Here is an 18,334-nt window from a genome sequence, read left to right as displayed (position 1 = left end):
ATCAGTTCAAGTGTAACATGTAACGACCAGTAACGTGTAGTGTCAGCAGTGTCTGAGACATGGGTTCTTGTCTCGTGTCGAAACCAGGAAGCTACTGCCTTAGCAAAAGCAACGATTGGCACAATTAGGTGGTTCCATTTTTCCTGTAAAATCACATTTTTACTGCACAAACGTTTAGGTTTAGAGTTGGGGTTTGGGTTAGAAGTAGAGTAAATAAAATATGCCTTCCTCTTCACTGTATTACATAATTTTCATCTTAAACAAATCACTCTTGAAGCTAATCTGTGGGCATTTAAAACTGGAGCCCAAACGTTCATTATCAAATCCTGCTTTGGCCACTGGGAGCAGTTAATCAAATTTCAGGAAGCACAGACCGAATTGAGCTCAAGAGATGTCAGTCTACTGTTGTCAAATTTGGAGATCTGTCTGCCACTAGTGTTTGTGAGGATAAGCTGTGCTTGAACTTTACATCTCCATTCGGGTTTTGTCTGTCCAAAGGATACGGTTTCAAAAATCTCATGGTTTTAGATGCAGCTTTGCACACAAGTTTTGTTGTCTTGTTCTTTCTGATAGAAAGCACTTATCTTTTTAAGCACTTACATTTACATTTATGCATTTGGCAGACGCTTTTATCAAAAGCGACTTACAGAGCCCTTATTACAGGGACAATCCTCCCTGAGCAACCTGGAGTTAAGTGCCTTGCTCAAGGACACAATGGTGGTGGCTGCGGGGATCGAACCGACAACCTTCTGCTTAATAGTTTAGTGCTTTAGCCCACTACGCCAACACTACTTGATTACACTGTCCTACCATGGAGTGAATTTACTTGGATGTCCACTTTTGGGAAGATTAGCAGCTCTTTGAAAACATGCATCCTTCTCAATGTATAATTAATGATTTATTATTGTTTTGAAGTCTTTGCATACTTCTAACATCACTAATCTGTTAATAGTTGTTATAGAGACAGTCACACATCATGATCTAGTTACTCAGTTTTGTTAGTAACACCTGCCTTCTAATTACCTTCTTAATTTCCATTTATGCAAAGGGAGAGTATTCCCACAAGGTGGACAAGATGGTTGTTATTTATGGACTGATATGTATTATTAAGCTGAAAAGAGGGTATACTAACTGTTTCATGTCAATGTAACTTTTATAGTATAGTTGATAGTGTTTGTGAACAGTATGTATAGTATGTTTTATGTAAAATGTGTTAGGGTCATATTTAAGATATAAGATAAGTTAATGGCTAGCAATTGGTTATACAAGTAGTAAATATGCAAAAAAACATTTTTTACATTTACAATAATTTGTGTGTATCCCTACAGGTGTACCGACAGGACTGTGATACATTTGGAATGGTTGTGAAGATGTTAGTGGCCAAGGATCCATCCTTGGAGAGGCCAATTCAGCCGTCTCTGAGCGAAAACTTGAGGGACATTGGCTTGCGTTGCGTCGAAGCCATGGAGGATTTTATTCAAGAGTATGACTGCAGAGAGCCATCCATCAATCCATTAACCTCAAAAGTACACTCCATCTAGTGATGAGTGCAAAACTTTTTAAGGACTTGGGTTCACTTCACTGTCATGTTTTAGGGTTAGGTTAGATCAGTAACTTGGCAGGTAAGTATATCTGCGGGAAATGTAAGTGTAGAGTAGTTCTAGCGGGAAGACTCACAGCTGTACATCGTTACTCCACTCTGTTATAGGTTACAGGTTACACCAAGCCAATCATGCATCAGCCATCGCTTTATAAGTCTGCTCACAATCTATCACAATGCTGTTTCAATGTGCCAACACGGCAACCTCCACCACCCCACCACCACCAGTTGAGTCCCGTCCTGCACATGGGTAGGCTTCTCTCCCCCTGCCTCCTATCTTTGATATGACGGTTCTGAGTACAACTTCTTCAGACCGAAGAAAAGAAAAGAAAAATGAACTGCCTTTAAGCTATTCGGTATAATGAACACTGTTAGTTGAAGGTATAACTTTATCTGTGTACCCTGCAATGTCAGATACTCTCAGAATTGTAAATAATGTCTAACTTGATTTATGTTGTTTTTTTCTTTGAATAGTAATTTGCAGATGTTGTCTTATGGGAGTATAATATTAATCTTCTCTGGAACTCTTGAGGAGTTTAATTTTATGCAGTGCTGATGTTCTGAGTTGAATTGCTTAGATTTGGATTTTAAAATACACTGAAATTCAAGCTAAAACATGAACCAAGAAAAAAAAAAGGATAATGAGAACTTATCTCATTCAGTTACATTATGGCATGTTTAATATTTATATTTTAATATTATAGAATGGTTAGGCTTTATAATGATTTTCATAAACATTAATATTACATAATATAATGCATAGCTGATCTTATTCATATTTAATTGGACATCACCTATCGATCAGTTAAGCAGACAGTATATACTATTTGTGAATAACATATTAAAAGAAGTTATTATGCTAACTAAGACATACTATAAAGCTTATAAATATATTACTGTACCTGTTTACACATTTAATGTCTGCTGGCAGGTTTTTTTTCAGCAAGTTTCAGCTAAAGATAGTATGTATAGCATGTTATGAAGTTAACAAGCCTCTGGAAGTCAGATCAAATAATAATAATGCATGTCATTGTATATAAACTTCAAACACTTGTGACATGATTTGAATTATTGTTCAGTGAAGTGATTGGCTTATTTGTGTTTATGATGGTGTCATTTTTATGTCAGGATACAATACAGCTGTTGCAGTTATTACAAATGAAACTGTCATTATTACTGTAATATTTAGAACTGTAATATTATGCAAGATTTACTGTGTGGGAAAAATCACAAAGTGAGATTATGCAAAACTTTAGTTAAGAAAAAGTTTAGACTGGCTCATCTGACTCTATTACCAGAAAATACAATACAAAACTATTTTTTTTAATGTAGCACCATTTCATTAATCTGAAACTAAATTAAAGGCTTTATTTGTTTGTTGAAATTGTTATTTAATTCAAATACAAGACATCAACTAGGGATACACATGCAATCACCGTAGATTTCTACACTCTACAATATGATACAAATAATGCATCTGAAGATACAAAATATAGAAATATTTAAGACATTATTTACAAAACATTTACAATACTACATTAATTGTATATAGTCTTTTTTTCAAATCATTAGGAACATTTAATTTTAAGATAATATTGGTTCAATCATCTTTACGTATATGACTTTGGAAAAGACAGTATATTGCATTGAAAACAGAACTATACCCAACATTGCCCAACATAAAGATAAACATTTCAAAATGTTTAAGTTTAAAGTGACATTAATAAAACAAGTTGAAAATGATGAAGAGCGCATATAAGGGAGATTTTTATAACTATTAGAACAGTAAGCAACATGGGGATTATAGTAAACCGTATTGCCACAAAATTATACAAAAAAATTAAGAAACAAAAACAAAGAGAAAGTGAGGAAGGCTTGACTTATATTATACTCACATACAAGTAATCTCAGAACAGCATTGTAATCAGATTTTTTATGCTCTAGAAGTTATTTAGTATATGCTGAGCAGAAATCCTGTATTCTTCACAAGAGAAGCGCAGATATTTAAACTTAATGAATGTAAGACATTTTAGAGTAAGCAAGATAAAAATCCATATCCTAATTCTGAACGGATAAGTGCACATGGAGTCCTTTCCTCAACCCAAACTAAAGTATCACTGCAGATTGTTATTGCACAGGTCTCTACATAAAGAAAAAATCATATCATTAGCTATATATAAGATTTAATGTAATAATCAAATAACTACAAGTTAATTATTTTTATCATAGTGCCATCTTCATTCATTGTAAATACATGATTTCAGGTCAGAATTCATGATCTATAACTTTGTGTGATGACTGGATCATGCTTAAATAGGATTACAACCCATTAAGTTGGATATTTTAGTACAAATACATACACCCACTCACACGTAAACACTCAGATCCTCACATTATCATTTGCTTATGATATGATGCAGTTCTTGCTCTTCCGTCGTTTGCGTGTATGTAACTGGGTGTGCCCACCCGTCATTGTTGGACTATAACGGTGTCGCAGTTCCTCATTGTCAAAGTATCGCAGCTGCACCGGCCGTGGAATGCCTTCACCCAAAAAGTAAGCTTCATCATCAGACACCTCTGAAGAAGAAGAACAGGTAGAACAAAACTGATCTTCATCCTCAATTGTTTCACCATACCTTCCCATATACTGCCTCATTTGTGGACCACCTGGGTCCTGCAGGGTGAGGTCAGAGGTGGTTCGAGGACATGGCCTAAAGAACTGCTGTCGATACCCATAATTTGCTCCAAAGAGATTGTGTGGCACTCTCGAGGATGACGGTTGCTCAAAGTCATCGCAAAATCTCTGAATGGGGTCCCCTGGGAAACTCGGATTTTCGGTGGCTAAATGCAAGGCATTGTCTGATCGAGAGCGACGGGAGCGATAATGATATTTGTGAGCCTTGTGACTTTTGCGGTGGTGCCGTTCTCTCTGTCGTTGCTGTCGAGGAGAATCTTGTGTTTTAGCGCGTCTTGGTCGTGGTGTCATTGCTTGGGCATTACCTTCCTGCATACAGGACATGCTTCCTGCCAGACCGATGCGACCCTTGACTGGTTCCTCATAACTTAGCCCTCTGGGAGAATCCCAGTATAGTGGAGGTGGGTACCTTAGTCTGACAGGCATGCCAATTTCAGCAAGAGGTCTCGAGACAGAACTCAGGGACTCAGTGCTGCGGAACTGCATAGACGAGTTCAAAGTACCCATAGTGCCCTTCTCAGAAACAATTACCCCAGAGTCTTTACTTAGGTCAGGCATAGAAAATCGAGAGAGGTGTTCCTGACGCCTGTTGGTCCCATCCAACGAGTTTCCTGATGAAGAGAGAAACAATGAGCAGTGGTCAGAAATACAGTAGTATTTTGGACCTGTTTGAATACACCAAGTAACCTAATTTTTTGAAAAATCCATTGTCAAGTAGGGCAACAGTTTCTCATGGTTAACTACAGTACATGGCCAAAAGTATGTGGACACCCGACCACCAAAATGAATGTGTCATTTATAACAATTGGTTTTAATTTGGTTTTCCATGACACTTCCACTCTGCTAGTAGGGCTTTCGACTAGATGTTGCAACATGGCTGTGGGAATTTGCTTACCTGCAGACACAAGATTTCAGTGTGGTCAGGCACTGATTTCTGTGTTTCAATTCATCCTAAAGTTGTTCACTGAGGTTAAGTAATGGGTTTTGTACAAACTAGTCAAGTTCTTCCACATCAGAGTCATTAAACCATTTTACTAGTAGCATCCTATGGCAGTGACGCATTGAATGTCACAGAGCTCTCTTATATGCTCCATTCTACAGAAAATGTTTGTCTATGGAGATGCTCCTGTGGGTAATGAGTGGATTAGAAGAGGGTTCATAAGAAGAGGGTGTCCATGCACTTTTGACCATATGGTGTATTTGTACAAGTCTACCTGAATATGTGCCTACCTGTAGCATAGGACAGGGCCAGTGAATCAGCAGAACCACGGGGTGTTTGTTCTAGAGGTGTAAGCTCACCAAAGCTTGGCCCAAATTGGTGTTTTCTTCTCAGCAATGGAGGACGCATCTCTCGAGGGAAACCTTGCACGCTGATACTGCGCTTGTCCGAAAATTTTGAATTATGGCTTGGTACCTCATTAAAGCTCATTTGTGTTTTGAGCTTAGGAGGATGGAATTCAGATTCCTGGCCATGATGCATCCAGTTCTCATTGAAAGAGTGACCTCTCAGAGCAGCTATGACTGGAGGCTTTTTGGAATTACCCCCGGGTGGTTCTTTGGACCATGACTCAGGATTGCTCACTACCTTGGGTGGCTGGTTGGGAGAAGAAGGGTAAGCACTATGGATGCTACACTGGCTCCGTAGCTGAAGGGGATTTGGAGGTGTGGAGGAATCTCTTGGTTGAGACTCGTAGGAGGAGTAAGGTTCATCCCTGTTCACCCATACTGTCTGCTCGCAATTCAGACTCGGAGACCGACTTGGCGTCCTACCTGGGGTTCTTGTCGGTGTACGGTGAGGTGTGCGGCTGGGAGCAGGGCTGGATACACTGAGGAGATCCATTTGAACAGCTAGGGGCTCTGCATCTACTGACAGCCGGTCACCGGTTGATGGTGTAGGGCCAGATGGTGTCTGTCGTATACCTTCACTCTTGCCTTTTGTGCCATCCTTGCCAATCCGAGTACTGCGGCGTGACTGTCTGGAACGGGCACTCTGGAAGGCAGAATCTGAGGAATCTGACAACTCAGGCTCATCCCCTTGGCTGCAGAGACGTGAACAGAAGATCAAACCTTGCTTCGGCAAGAAGGGACATCCCAGCAAAGACTGGTGGCAGCGGGCACAGCTGAAACACTCTTCAGTGGCGTGCCAGTGTTGACCTTCATACGCCATTTGGCCTTGGTCTATACCTAAAACGCATTACAGAAATGAAGCCACACATTATATTCAATTAGCATTTGCAGACAAATCCAAAATGGCAAAAAAAAGTTGGTCTGTAGATAATGTCACCTAACCGCGTGACAGTATTTTGACAATGTCAAACTGAATTCTAGCTTCTCATTCATTCCTATTTGGTATTCTGTAAGTTATTATTGTAAGTATACTTTAAGTAATGTTTAAGCAATATTTGTGCAGATATTTCAAAAAGTATTTGTTGACATTATCACTGTTTATGATTACCAATCATCAGAAACATACAGTATAAGCATGTAACTAAAAAAGGATCAATATACAAAAGGACCTTGATGGATTGCCCCTTTGTTTATCTTAGTCCATTAGACTGTAAAAGCAAATCCAAACAAAACATTTCGAAAAAAAATAATGCTCACTGTAGTCCACCCTCACCTATATGCTCTCCACAGGCGTCACAGCACTCTGCATAGAGCGACTCAAAGCAGTCGCAGCAGTGAGGATGGCCTTCGCGCATAATGTACCGCTGGCCCCCTAGTGGAGCCGCACACTCATAACAGCAGAAGTGTTTCATATGCCAATGTCTCCCCTCTGCTTCTGTGCACTCATCCGCAAAGATAATCTACATGATGAAGAGAGAGAGAGAGAGAGAGAGATAGAGAGAGAGAAATTTCTTAATTTCATATTCAGTACACTATATGGCAAATTCAATGTTTGTGGACACCTGCTTCTAATTAACAGACTCTGCTATTTCAGCAACACCCATTACTAACAGGTGCATACAATCAAGCACACAGCCATGTAATCTCCTTAGACCAGGGTTACTTATTCATGCTCCTGGAAGTCTTATGAAACGCACCTAAACCAACTAACCAAGGCCTTTGGGTTTACTTGTAAAAAACACCCAGGTGTGTTGGAGCAGGATTGGAACTAAACTCTGCTGGTATGCAGCTCTCCTGGAGTACGAACAAGTAACCCTGCCTTTGACAAACATTTTTGGTAGAATGATACCCGTTTCTGTTCCAGCATGACAGTGCATCTCTGCACAAAGCAAGGTCAATATAAAAATGGTTTACTTTGTGCTGGCTAGTGAAGTCCTTCCACACCAGACTAAGTTCAGGCCTGTACACCAATGCACACATTTGTGATGAATTGGAATGCCAAATGAGAGCCAGCTAGTGTCTGAATGGCAGTAAATCCCTTCAGACATGTTCCAATTTGTAGTGGAAATCCTTCCCAGAAGAGTAGCAGCTGGTATAGCAGCAAAGAGATTCCCTATTACTGCCAATGCTTCAACATCCATATATTGGTGTATTGTTTGGGTGTCCACATACTTTGGCCATGTAGTACATGTTCAGACTTTCTAAAAGGGTTCAGATGCCGGGTTTCTGGGTATTAAGCATTCACAGATACTAAATGAAATGTTTTGTACTGTGTTGGGGATCAGGGTTTATTCTTGCAGAGGAACAGATGCTTGGATTCAGTGTTTAGATGTTCGGCTTACCTCATCACAGGCCGAGCAACGCGGCTTGAGTCGTTCAGCATGGTGCCGGCCACAGTAGATCTTGCCATCCTGGTGGAAGTATATGAGATCCACCAACAGCTCAGCACACATGCAGCACACAAAGCAGTGAGGGTGCCAACACAGGCCATGGCCAAGCCGTGATGCAAACACCGCAATATCACCACCATTGATTTGACCTCCACACTATTAGAGAGAGAGAGAGACATTTCATTAAGTGCTGCATGTTTTGTTGTTTATTTGATCAACTCGACCACACGCAATTTTTGATCATGATTAAAAAAAGCTTAATTTGACTACTTGCACCCAGGTGTAAATAGCACTGGCCACACAGCGCAGATATTTGCACCTCAGAAAAAGCTCATGTCACCCAAGTTTGCACTGTACATATCCTGTAAATACAATTGTTTTTAAACATATAGGCTCTATATATGTATTACTATTATTTAATTAGTAGTCTTTATATATATAAATTGCATATATTACACTGGGGTGCAAATAGTATAAGTCTGTCTATATGTTTACTTCAAACAAGACATGGGTGTTGTTACTTATTTATTAATATACCTGTTCACATATAGCTCCAGTTATGGTGAGGGGTAGAGGGCGGACTGTGCCTCTGCCTAGATTATCTCGCTTTCGCTGGTTACTGAAAATTTTTAGTTCCCGCTTTGCCTCTTCATCCAGGGAGGTACAATACCGAACCTGACATCAGTGAAATAACAATCATCATCATTGTCCTAGTCATCAAGGCATACGGCATTCAAATGGGAAATCTCACATATAAAGTTTATGCTCTGAAGACTGATATCTGAACCTAAATTTATCTTGAAACCAAGTAGAGCCCTGTGTCACAATTATAGCACAGGATCTGCGCAAATCTTAGAACAAATGTTAGGATCCTGAAATGGCTTTGGAACCTTTGGTTTGTCTTCCACTGTGTACCCAAGTTAGAGTTTGGTGCCTGCAAATTTGCATGTAGCAAAAATACATTTGACCAAAAGAGGATCTGAAACAGATTGTAGTGCTTGTTATGTTTTATAGTTAAAACTGACTGTATTAAATGTTTTTGAGTTATGATTATATTAACAGACCTCATTGTCATGTGGTGGAAGCTGTTGAAGCAATTGCTTAATTCGATGCTTTTCACCAATGCTGTTCACATAGGGAACTTTATCCTCCGGAAAAAAACTGTAGTACTGATGAACCTGTGTTCACACAAACAGACAGAGACAAATACATGATATAATCTATGTTACAAAACAGCCTGTTAATAAATAAATAACATGACAATTACAGTAATAAGATCATTTAAAGGGATATTTGAACCAAAACATTTTCTTTGCGTTCATGAAAGCTGTGAGAGATTTTTGATAAGCTATGAGAAGATTTTTACTTGTATGCCTTCTTATACCTTCAGACTTGACACAAGTGCCACGTGGACTACTTTTATGATACTTTTGAAGTGTAAAAGTAAAAGACTGACAAAGAAACCAGGGGAAACAAGGGCTTAAATACTCAAGGGAAAACAAGGGAACGAGGAACACCTGGGGAAACAACCAGGGTAAACCAATCATAACATGAAACTACAAAACTAACACAGGAACGGGAACTGATCAAACATTTCAACATTAAAGTCTAGTCACAAACAGGGAATACGTGACAAGTTGACTCCTGAATGCCTGGATGTATGCTGATGTGGTTTTATTGTGTTCTATATCTTACCCGGCAGCTACAGTGCATTCATAAAATATTCAGACACCTTTATTTTCTTCCCATTTTGACATGTTGAAGCTTTATGCTAAAATGCTTTAAATGATAATTTTTACATCAATATATACTCTATAACCCATAATGACAAAGCAAAAAACAGATTTTTGATAACTTTGCAAATTTATTAAAAAGTAAAAACTGAAATATCACTTTGACATAAGTATTCAGACCCTTAACTCATTGAAACTTAACTAAGTTGAAGCGCCTTTAGCACCAATTACAGCCTCAAGACTTTTGGGGTCTTTTGGGAGGATTTGGAGATGTTCTGCCATTCTTCTCTGCAGATCCTCTCAAGCTCCATCAGGTGTGATGTGAACCGTCGGTGGACAGCCATTTTCAGGTCTATCCAGAGATGTTCGATTAGGTTCAAATCCAGACTCTGGCTGGGCTACTCAAGGACATTCACAGAGTTGTCCCGTAGCCACACTTGTATTGTCTTGGTTGTGTGCTAAGGGTCATTGTCCTGTTGGAATGTGAACCTTCTGCCCAGTCTGAGGTCCAGACTGGGTTTTTATTAAGGATATCTCTGTATTTTGATGCGTTCAGCTGTTTGACCCTGACAACCTTCCCAGTCCCTGCCACTGAAAACACCCCCACAGCATGATGCTACCACCACCATTCTTCACCGTTTGTACGGTATTGCGCAGGTGATGAGCGGTGCCTGGTTTCCTCCAGATATGATGCTTGGAATTTAGGCCCAACAGTTCAATCTTTGTTTTATCAGACCAGAGAATCTTGTTTCTCATAGTCTGAGAGTCCTTCAGGTGCTTTTTGCAAATTCCAAGCAGGCTTTCGTGTGTCTTGCACTTCCGTCTGGCCACTCTGCCATAAAGCCTAGATCGGTGGACTGTTGCAGGGATGGTTGTCCTACTGCAAGTTTCTCCCATCTCCACACATGATCTCTGCACCTCAACCAGAGTGACCATCAGGTTATTTGTCACCTCTCTTACCAAGGCCCTTCTCTGCCGATTGTTCAGTTTAGCTGGGCGGCTAGTTCTAGGAAGAGTCCTGGTTGTTCCAAACTCCAATTATGGCGGCTATTGTGCTCTTGGGAACCTTCAACGCAGCCAGAATTTATTTGCAGCCTTCCCCAGATCTGTGTCTTGACACAAACCTTTGACCTCGTGGCTTGGTTTTTGCTCTGATATGCATTTTTAGTGTGTCCTTTTGATCCAAAAATGATCCAGAGAAATGGGATGCACCTGAGCTAAATTTCAACTGTTATAGCAAAGGGTCTGAATACTTACGTCATAATGGGATGAATGGCAAAAGCTGTATTTTGAAGGTCGCTCTACTCTTCACTCCCAAACAATGCACCCAAAACCGTGTTCGTCCACACGAAGCAAGGTAACCTTGTTCTATCCTCTTACAAGGATGTCAGCTGCTTTTATATCTTCCAATATTTTCAATTAAAAGTAAAATGCAAAGTGTAACATCGGGATGATATCACAGAAACATCACTATACAGTACATGTCAGTATTTAAAGAGAAACACATTTTTGAGGTATGTGGAGCTGTGAAAAAGACACAACCACTGGACAATGTGTCAGAGATACTGTTAATAAAGACATGTTTGAGCAAACCATTCAGTTAAAGCTTAACTAAGAAAGTCAGACACCTCATTTTGACCTGGCACTCAAAGACTTATTTAACTTTTGTCAAACACAAATCTTTTTTTCTGAGAAGAATTTTGTCAAAGATAACAGGATCATTCTGTGAAACAGGAGGTTTTTTTTTTTTTTTTTTCTATTTTGAAGAGTTTTCAATATCTATCCCAAACAAATTAGGTCCTCATTAATAAACGACATCTTGCCACCTCAAGCTAATTTATGCAATAAATAGGGCTGTCAATTTAACACATTAATTAAGTGTAATTAGACCAACATTTAAAAACAGCTCAGATGCAAATAATAGGGTTATGTTTAACACTCAAATAATATTTTAGCATATTTTAAGATTTATGCATTTACAGTGTCATAACAAAATTTTTTCAAATTGAATTGAGTAATCTTTAAGAAAATCAAATGAATAAATTAAATATAAGATCTTTTAAAGGAATTTTGTTAAAGATGACTCTGAATTTGGTTATGAAATTGAAATTTGTCAATCTTAAAAACAGGCTAAAATATATTTTGATTGAACGATATGGAAATGAAACAACAAATATTTTGTCTTTGTAAGGCAAATTTTTGTATAGTCTAATTATTATATACTAAAAATACCTTTATTTGGGGGCCTTTCTCAGTAAATATTGATGTGCAGTTAATTGTGTTTAATTTAATTAATTGGCACATCATGTAAATAATTCCATTAAAAATGTTAATATATTGAATGCTCTAGTAATATATTTTAATATAAAATATAATACAAAAACGTTTTGAACACAATTAAATCACAATTGAAAAATGTATGAATGTCATTGCATTAGATAGAGAGATATTTGGTGGCAGAGTTGGCGGTGTTAGCACACTGAAACAGTATATGATGTGATAGATTGTGAGCAGGCTTACATGTGATTGGCTAGGAGCTACCTAGCTAATGGTGCGATAATGAACAGCTGCTAGTCTTCCCGCTAGAACTATGCTGCATTTACATTTCTCAAAATCTCAAGGTTTTAGTGGATGTGGGATATCAGTTCTCCTCAAGTACACACAGTCACCACATGTGGAGTTCAGCACTAAACGGTGACGGGGTTATCACTTAATACAATATAGATCGAATTTTACATTACTAGCCTTTTTGTCAGGGTCATGAAACTACAAGGTGCTTATTAGAAAGAAAATTTACAATAAAAAATATCAATCCAAATTTCAGATCAGTTTGTCACCTTCTGGCAAACATAAAATATATGATTAAGTGAGAAAATTCAGAAAGTGTTCTGGGCAACCTCAAAATTTCCACATGCAAACAAGCTTTTGGCAAGCAATTATAAAACCTTTGGTTAAACCTGTTTTTCCCCCCAAAATTAAAACAATATGAATAATCTTCAGTTTGACATATTTTTTAAAGGTTACTGTAGCATGTTCGGTATTATGAAGCGCTAAAAACTTCTGGCAACTATTTGCAGCAAACTCTTTTGTACACTGCAAATTTACCACAAATTTACCACAAGTTAGCAGCAAATAAACTGTTAATACAAGGGGAAATTATTTTCACCCACTGGCACCCATTTTCTAGAATGGCCCACCAGTTGTTTAAAGGAAACAGTCATGAGCGGACACATACACTGACACACACTTGCAGCTTTCATCATTTAACACTTCATAGATTTGTGTTACAGGACACACGGCCAAATGTGAATGACCTCATTTCCTCTCAAAGATCAGCACTCTTTCTTTTAGACAGGACACCATGCTGATTTCACTTGATTCATTTCCTGTGTGTTTGTCTGTGTAGCTGTACAGTATGTAGGAGTGTATTTTGATGTGCTTCATACCTTGATTTTTAAGGAGGCTCATTAACTCGAAGGTTTTCTGGTTAGGCAAATATGCTCTTGTGGTATCTAGGCAACTGTGGTTGAATGATTGTTTGCCTGAGTGAGATCATTTGCTTACAACTGTCTAACAGTGTTGTTCTGCTAACGGTTTAAAGATGGTTCAATCATGAAAGTCAACAGAGAAGGACATTACACAGATGCTTTTTAAGTATGGGTAGTGTGCTTTCAGTGTGCTATTAGGGCTGTCAATCGATAAATCGCATACATCATTATTTGCAGAAAAAGGCAATACAATACATAATAATCAAAATAATTTTCCGAAATAATACTGTATTATAAATAGTGCCCGACCGATATATAGCTCGGCGTATGTTTACCGATATGCGTAGATATTTTCAGAACATATAATGCAGAAAACAATGCATTACAATTGATGTCATAACATAGTTTGTCCAGCAGAGCGCGCTCCGACTCCATTGTTTACAGAGCTGACTCTTAGCTGACAGTGGCTCTGCAGACAGGCAGAGTTAAGCGGTGCGGAGTTAAGCGGTGTCTTCTTGGTAAATTGCTAACTAGTTTGTGAAATACATACTGGAAAGTTAATAAACAATGACCCCATCATTTTATTTAACTAATATAACATTAACCCTGTCCCTGACAACCATGTCACTCATGTTTATCACTTATCTGTTTGATGTTAGCCAGGTATCGTTTGTCAGTGCAGTAAGTAATGAAGCAGATTGAAAGGTAAACATCAGAACATCTTTTTGCAGCTCAGCAGACAACCGTGCAGTGGTGATGATTGTGTCTGTTGAGTGTTGATTTCATGCAATGTTGTTACCTAGTTGGTGAGATGCAATGCTTTAAAGTAAATAGTCTTTTGCTCTCCGTGGCAACGAGCTTATAGCTAACTAGCTAACAACATAGCTACTTTCATTGCTTGTCAGCATGTAAACATGTATTCACCAAACTGTTTTGTTCAGGATTCACAGTTTGGTACCCCTTCAACCGAACAAATCCAGACAATGCATTTATAAAATAGACATTTACTCATTTTAATATCTTATATATATATTTTTTATGTGTTGAAACTTGACACCAGGTGACGCACCCAAAAACTGAATGGTGTTGGCATTTGCACTCATTACGTTTACGAGAGAGAGAAAAAAACTAAAATTATAGGGGCTCTGTAGACCAGTTTCATACTGAAGAGCCCCTATAATTTTAGTTTTTTCTCTCTCTCGTAAATGTAATGAGTGCAAATGCCAACACCATCATATATGTCGAAAAGACTGAAGCCAGTCAACCAAAACATGAGCTCATTGATGTCATTAAGTGAGTCTACTTTTTTATTCCATCAGTTGCTCCTGGTCGGAGGCTTCCGTAAATATTTAGTTTATATGTAGGGTTACGTCCTACATAAATGTAATGGTGCAACACTCAAATATTTAGCAGTGCGTACAATTTGACTTAGTGCCCATTTACGCTACAACTAGGCTAAGTTGTAATGTATGTATAGCTGGTGCAACCGGACCCTGATGTTTATTTAGCTATTTATTTAATTTCAATTTATTCTTTATTTTCTCAAAATTTATTCTTTAGTGTTCATTTCTAGAATTTGTTGACAATGCATAATAATAATGTCAAATATACTTTGATGAAAATATTTGTTGAAGAAAGCAGCCTTCTGAATACCTTTTTATAGTCATATCGTGCAAAATCGGTGCACAATCCACATAGAAAAGGTCTGTTTTCATTTCAGCACAAAAATGTGCTATATCGGCCACCATATCGGGAATCGGTGATTTGTCCCCCTCTAAAATCGATTTCGGTCTCAAAAACTGGATGGGTGATGCAAATCTGTTCATCACAGAGTGCTTGAGCACTGGACACACGCAGCCTGTGCGCACAGAATGCACATGCACCTGGAATTATTTGCACTAATTAGTGGGTCCACAAGGTGGCAACACTCACATTTGAGCCATTGTTGTCATGAAGATGCACTAGAAGATGATGTAATTAACGATGTAATCAACAACAGTGGATGTGTATGTCAAGAGTGTGTGGAGGTCAGGAGATACCTGCAGTTGTATAACTCAAATCTGAAGGACTACAAAGACATCTTTTTAGGTCTAAACTCCTGAAGAGAAATAGTCCGGTGTCCCGTACAGTCGTAGTGTGTATGCGCCAACCGCCTGTGTATGCATGCACCATCAAATGAAGTATACTTTGACAAACTTGTGTTCGCCCATACGCAGATGCTGAGCATACTCAAAATCAAAGTATACTTTGGGCTTTACAGTAAGACAAGGTTTCCAACTCTCATACATTTTAGGCTCTGTCTCATGCTCTCAACCTACCCAAGTAAACCTCACGCCAAATAACAAGAAAATGTACTTCAATTTTAAATAAATAAAACATAGCAACCAATCTTCAATTTGGATTTTTCCATCAGCGTAAAAATGTTTGGGCCACCATGACAAATTTACCACTGCAAAGCACATCAGTGTGCTCCAGAGATCGGATAACCAGAACAGAACATTTGCACAAACATATATTGTAGGAGACCACAAAACGTCTAGGTTACTAGTGTAACCCCCGTCCTCTGATGGAGGGAACAAGACGTTGTGTCAATTGTAGTGACACAAGGGGCTTCTTTCGAGAGCCTCGGATACCTCTGAATATGAGAAAAGGCCAATGGAAAATTGCCGAACAGAATTTGCATGTCCCGCCCCCTGGACATATGGGTATAAAAGGCAGGGGCATCTGTTCAGTCAGGTTCTGCAATGAGGAGCCGAGAATAAGGCCATTACAGTGGCTTGGTACAGTGTTGTGGCAAGGGAGACACAACGTCTCGTTTCCTCCATCAGGGAACGGAGGTTACACTAGTAACCTAGATGTTCCCCTTCTGTCACTCACTTGACATTGTGTTGATTGTAGTGACACAAGGGGTCCCATTAAATAACAACACTTACACTGAACCATGTTACATGATCTGCTGATGCTGGTGCAAGCAAGCTGTTGCGTGCTAAAGGAGCATGGGCATCAGACTGCACGTAAATTTCCCCAACGCCCCACTAAGATGTCATATTGTTTTTATTAGGTTCCCGGCATCCGACCAAGGTTTTCCTTTGAGGGGTGGGAACAAGCGACCTTACAAGCATGGGAGCAGCACCAGCCGTGGCCTCTTCTCTCTCTATGTTTCTCCTCATAGAGAGTTAGATGAGGCTGGGTCCATCTAGCTATAACACGCATCGGAGAATGTGTTCTTTTCCAGTTCTATTCTTTCAGGGGGAAAAGACCCAACGGAGACCACATCCTGCCAAGGCTGGGGAGGTGAATATGTGAAAAATATGTCACAAGGGCCTGTTACACCACACATGGAAGTGGCACATGGTAGGTCCTGCCTAATGAGGGAGGAGCTCTACAAACATGCCGACCGGGTCTGCCTGACAGGGGGACTGTACTGCAGAAAATACATCACAGGGGGTTACCGTGATAACCAGCACCTATGGAGCACCTATTCCAGTACAGAATAATTAGTACCCGTAGTGGGTCTGGAATTCCTCTGCTGAATTCGCGAGCCAAGGGCTGGGGAGGAAGAACATCCAGGAAGCGCGAGTTTGTGGTTTCACCTGGGAGTAAAAGCGCACGTGTTTGCCTCAGTGGAGGGGAAAGGTGCTAGCGCAAGCGGTATACCCTGTTATTTGGGGACGGAAACTGACTCAACTAGGAGATTGTAGAATCTCGCAAATGTATTGGGTGTTGCCCAGGCTGCTGCTCTGCAGATGTCTGCTAAGTACCCACGAGGATTCCTTGTAGAGTGTGCTCGAACCCGTAAGGGGGCGGGCACGGCCTGGGTCCGATAAGCCAATGCGATGGTGTCGACTACCCAGTGGGCGAGCCTCTGTTTGGAGACAGTGTTCCTTATCTGCTGTCCACTAAAGCAAAGAAAAAGTTGCTCAGAGAGTTTAAAGCTCTATGTGCGGTCCAAATAGGTATGCAAAGCACATTCCGGACACAGTAACGATAAGGCTGGGTCTGCCTCCTCCTGGGGCAGCGCTTGCAGGTTCACTACCTGGTCCCTGAAAGGGGTCGTAGGAACCTTGGGCACATAGCCCGGTCGAGGTATTAGGATGACATGAGCAGGCAAGTGTCGCTGACAGAGAACGCTTCCAGGTCTCCAACCCTCTTGATGGAAGCGAGCGCAATCAAGGGGGAAGGGGACAGCTGCCCCACCAGTTTTTCTTGCAGGAATGACTGCGCGCCTCTGCGGGTCTTCAGAGCACCAGTTTGCAAATAGACGCTAATTTAGGGTGTGAAGCTGCCTGGTAGATGGAGCTCTTACTTGGTTGAACGTGTCTACAACAGCTGGTGGTAGACCACTGAGATCTTCTGCTTCCTGTCCAGGGGCCAGACATGGAGGTTTCAGAGCTCTGGGCATGGATGCCAGAGGGTGTCCCATCCCTGAGAATGAAGTGGCCAAGTCCGAGTGTCCAGTAGGGGGCCACTTGAGTGACTCGTTCCTCGTCCTCCCTGACCTTGCACAGCACCGGTAATGGTACATCACAAATATAATGGTATTCGGTCTTTTACAATAGTAAAGGCAATACAAATATTGTTTTCTGAATAAAGGCTTTAAATGTGTTAAAGTTTTTAATGTGACCAAAATTAGATCATTTTTGTTTAAAAATAAATAAATAAAAAACTAATATATATATATATATATATATATATATATATATATATATATATATATATATATAGATAGATAGATAGATATATAGATATATAGATATATAAAGTTCACACAGTACAAGAAATAAGAGGTACCTGTAGTGCCTTGAGTTTGTGTAATCAATAAGTCTGTTGTGTCTCTCAGCTCTGATGAGTCTTAATTCTGAAGTTGTTAGTTTAAAGCCGTTTAAAGCTATTTCCTATCTTTAGATGTGTAGTGGTAATATGAGCGATCACATAGTGCTGTTGTATATAAACACTGAGTGATGCAGATTCACTTCACGTCACCCAACTGGCTCATATTACATAAAAAATGGCATTTTACCTCCACCTGCTGGCTAACATATGTAATGTCAAAATAATACATGTAAAGAGACACACATGCA

At 39.6% G+C, this 18,334-nt stretch overlaps 2 protein-coding genes across 3 annotated transcripts in view; one reads left to right on the top strand and one right to left on the bottom strand.

Moving 5' to 3' along the window:
* The window catches only part of LOC127630681 (periphilin-1-like), a 60,065-nt gene extending 57,107 nt beyond the window's left edge, over positions 1-2,958 (top strand). Inside the window, exon 6 of the mRNA XM_052108332.1 lies at positions 1,329-2,958. Coding sequence (XP_051964292.1) covers positions 1,329-1,541 — 213 coding nt within the window. The 3' untranslated portion in view covers positions 1,542-2,958. The remainder of the gene's footprint in view (positions 1-1,328) is intronic.
* A 65-nt stretch (positions 2,959-3,023) lies between these two features.
* Positions 3,024-18,334, bottom strand: part of LOC127630670 (prickle-like protein 2) — a 108,354-nt gene continuing 93,043 nt past the window's right edge. For both annotated transcript variants that reach the window (XM_052108312.1, XM_052108313.1), the window contains exons 3-8: positions 9,097-9,210; positions 8,570-8,707; positions 7,985-8,188; positions 6,916-7,102; positions 5,526-6,479; positions 3,024-4,906 (exon numbers count right to left, since the gene is read on the bottom strand). In XM_052108312.1, coding sequence (XP_051964272.1) covers positions 4,005-4,906; positions 5,526-6,479; positions 6,916-7,102; positions 7,985-8,188; positions 8,570-8,707; positions 9,097-9,210 — 2,499 coding nt within the window. In that variant the 3' untranslated portion in view covers positions 3,024-4,004. The remainder of the gene's footprint in view (positions 4,907-5,525; positions 6,480-6,915; positions 7,103-7,984; positions 8,189-8,569; positions 8,708-9,096; positions 9,211-18,334) is intronic.

Source organism: Xyrauchen texanus, chromosome 37 (genome assembly GCF_025860055.1).
Source record: "Xyrauchen texanus isolate HMW12.3.18 chromosome 37, RBS_HiC_50CHRs, whole genome shotgun sequence".
NCBI classification, from domain to species: domain Eukaryota; kingdom Metazoa; phylum Chordata; class Actinopteri; order Cypriniformes; family Catostomidae; genus Xyrauchen; species Xyrauchen texanus.
Note: the sequence above shows the minus strand (reverse complement) of the source record. Positions and strands in the feature narration are given on the sequence as shown.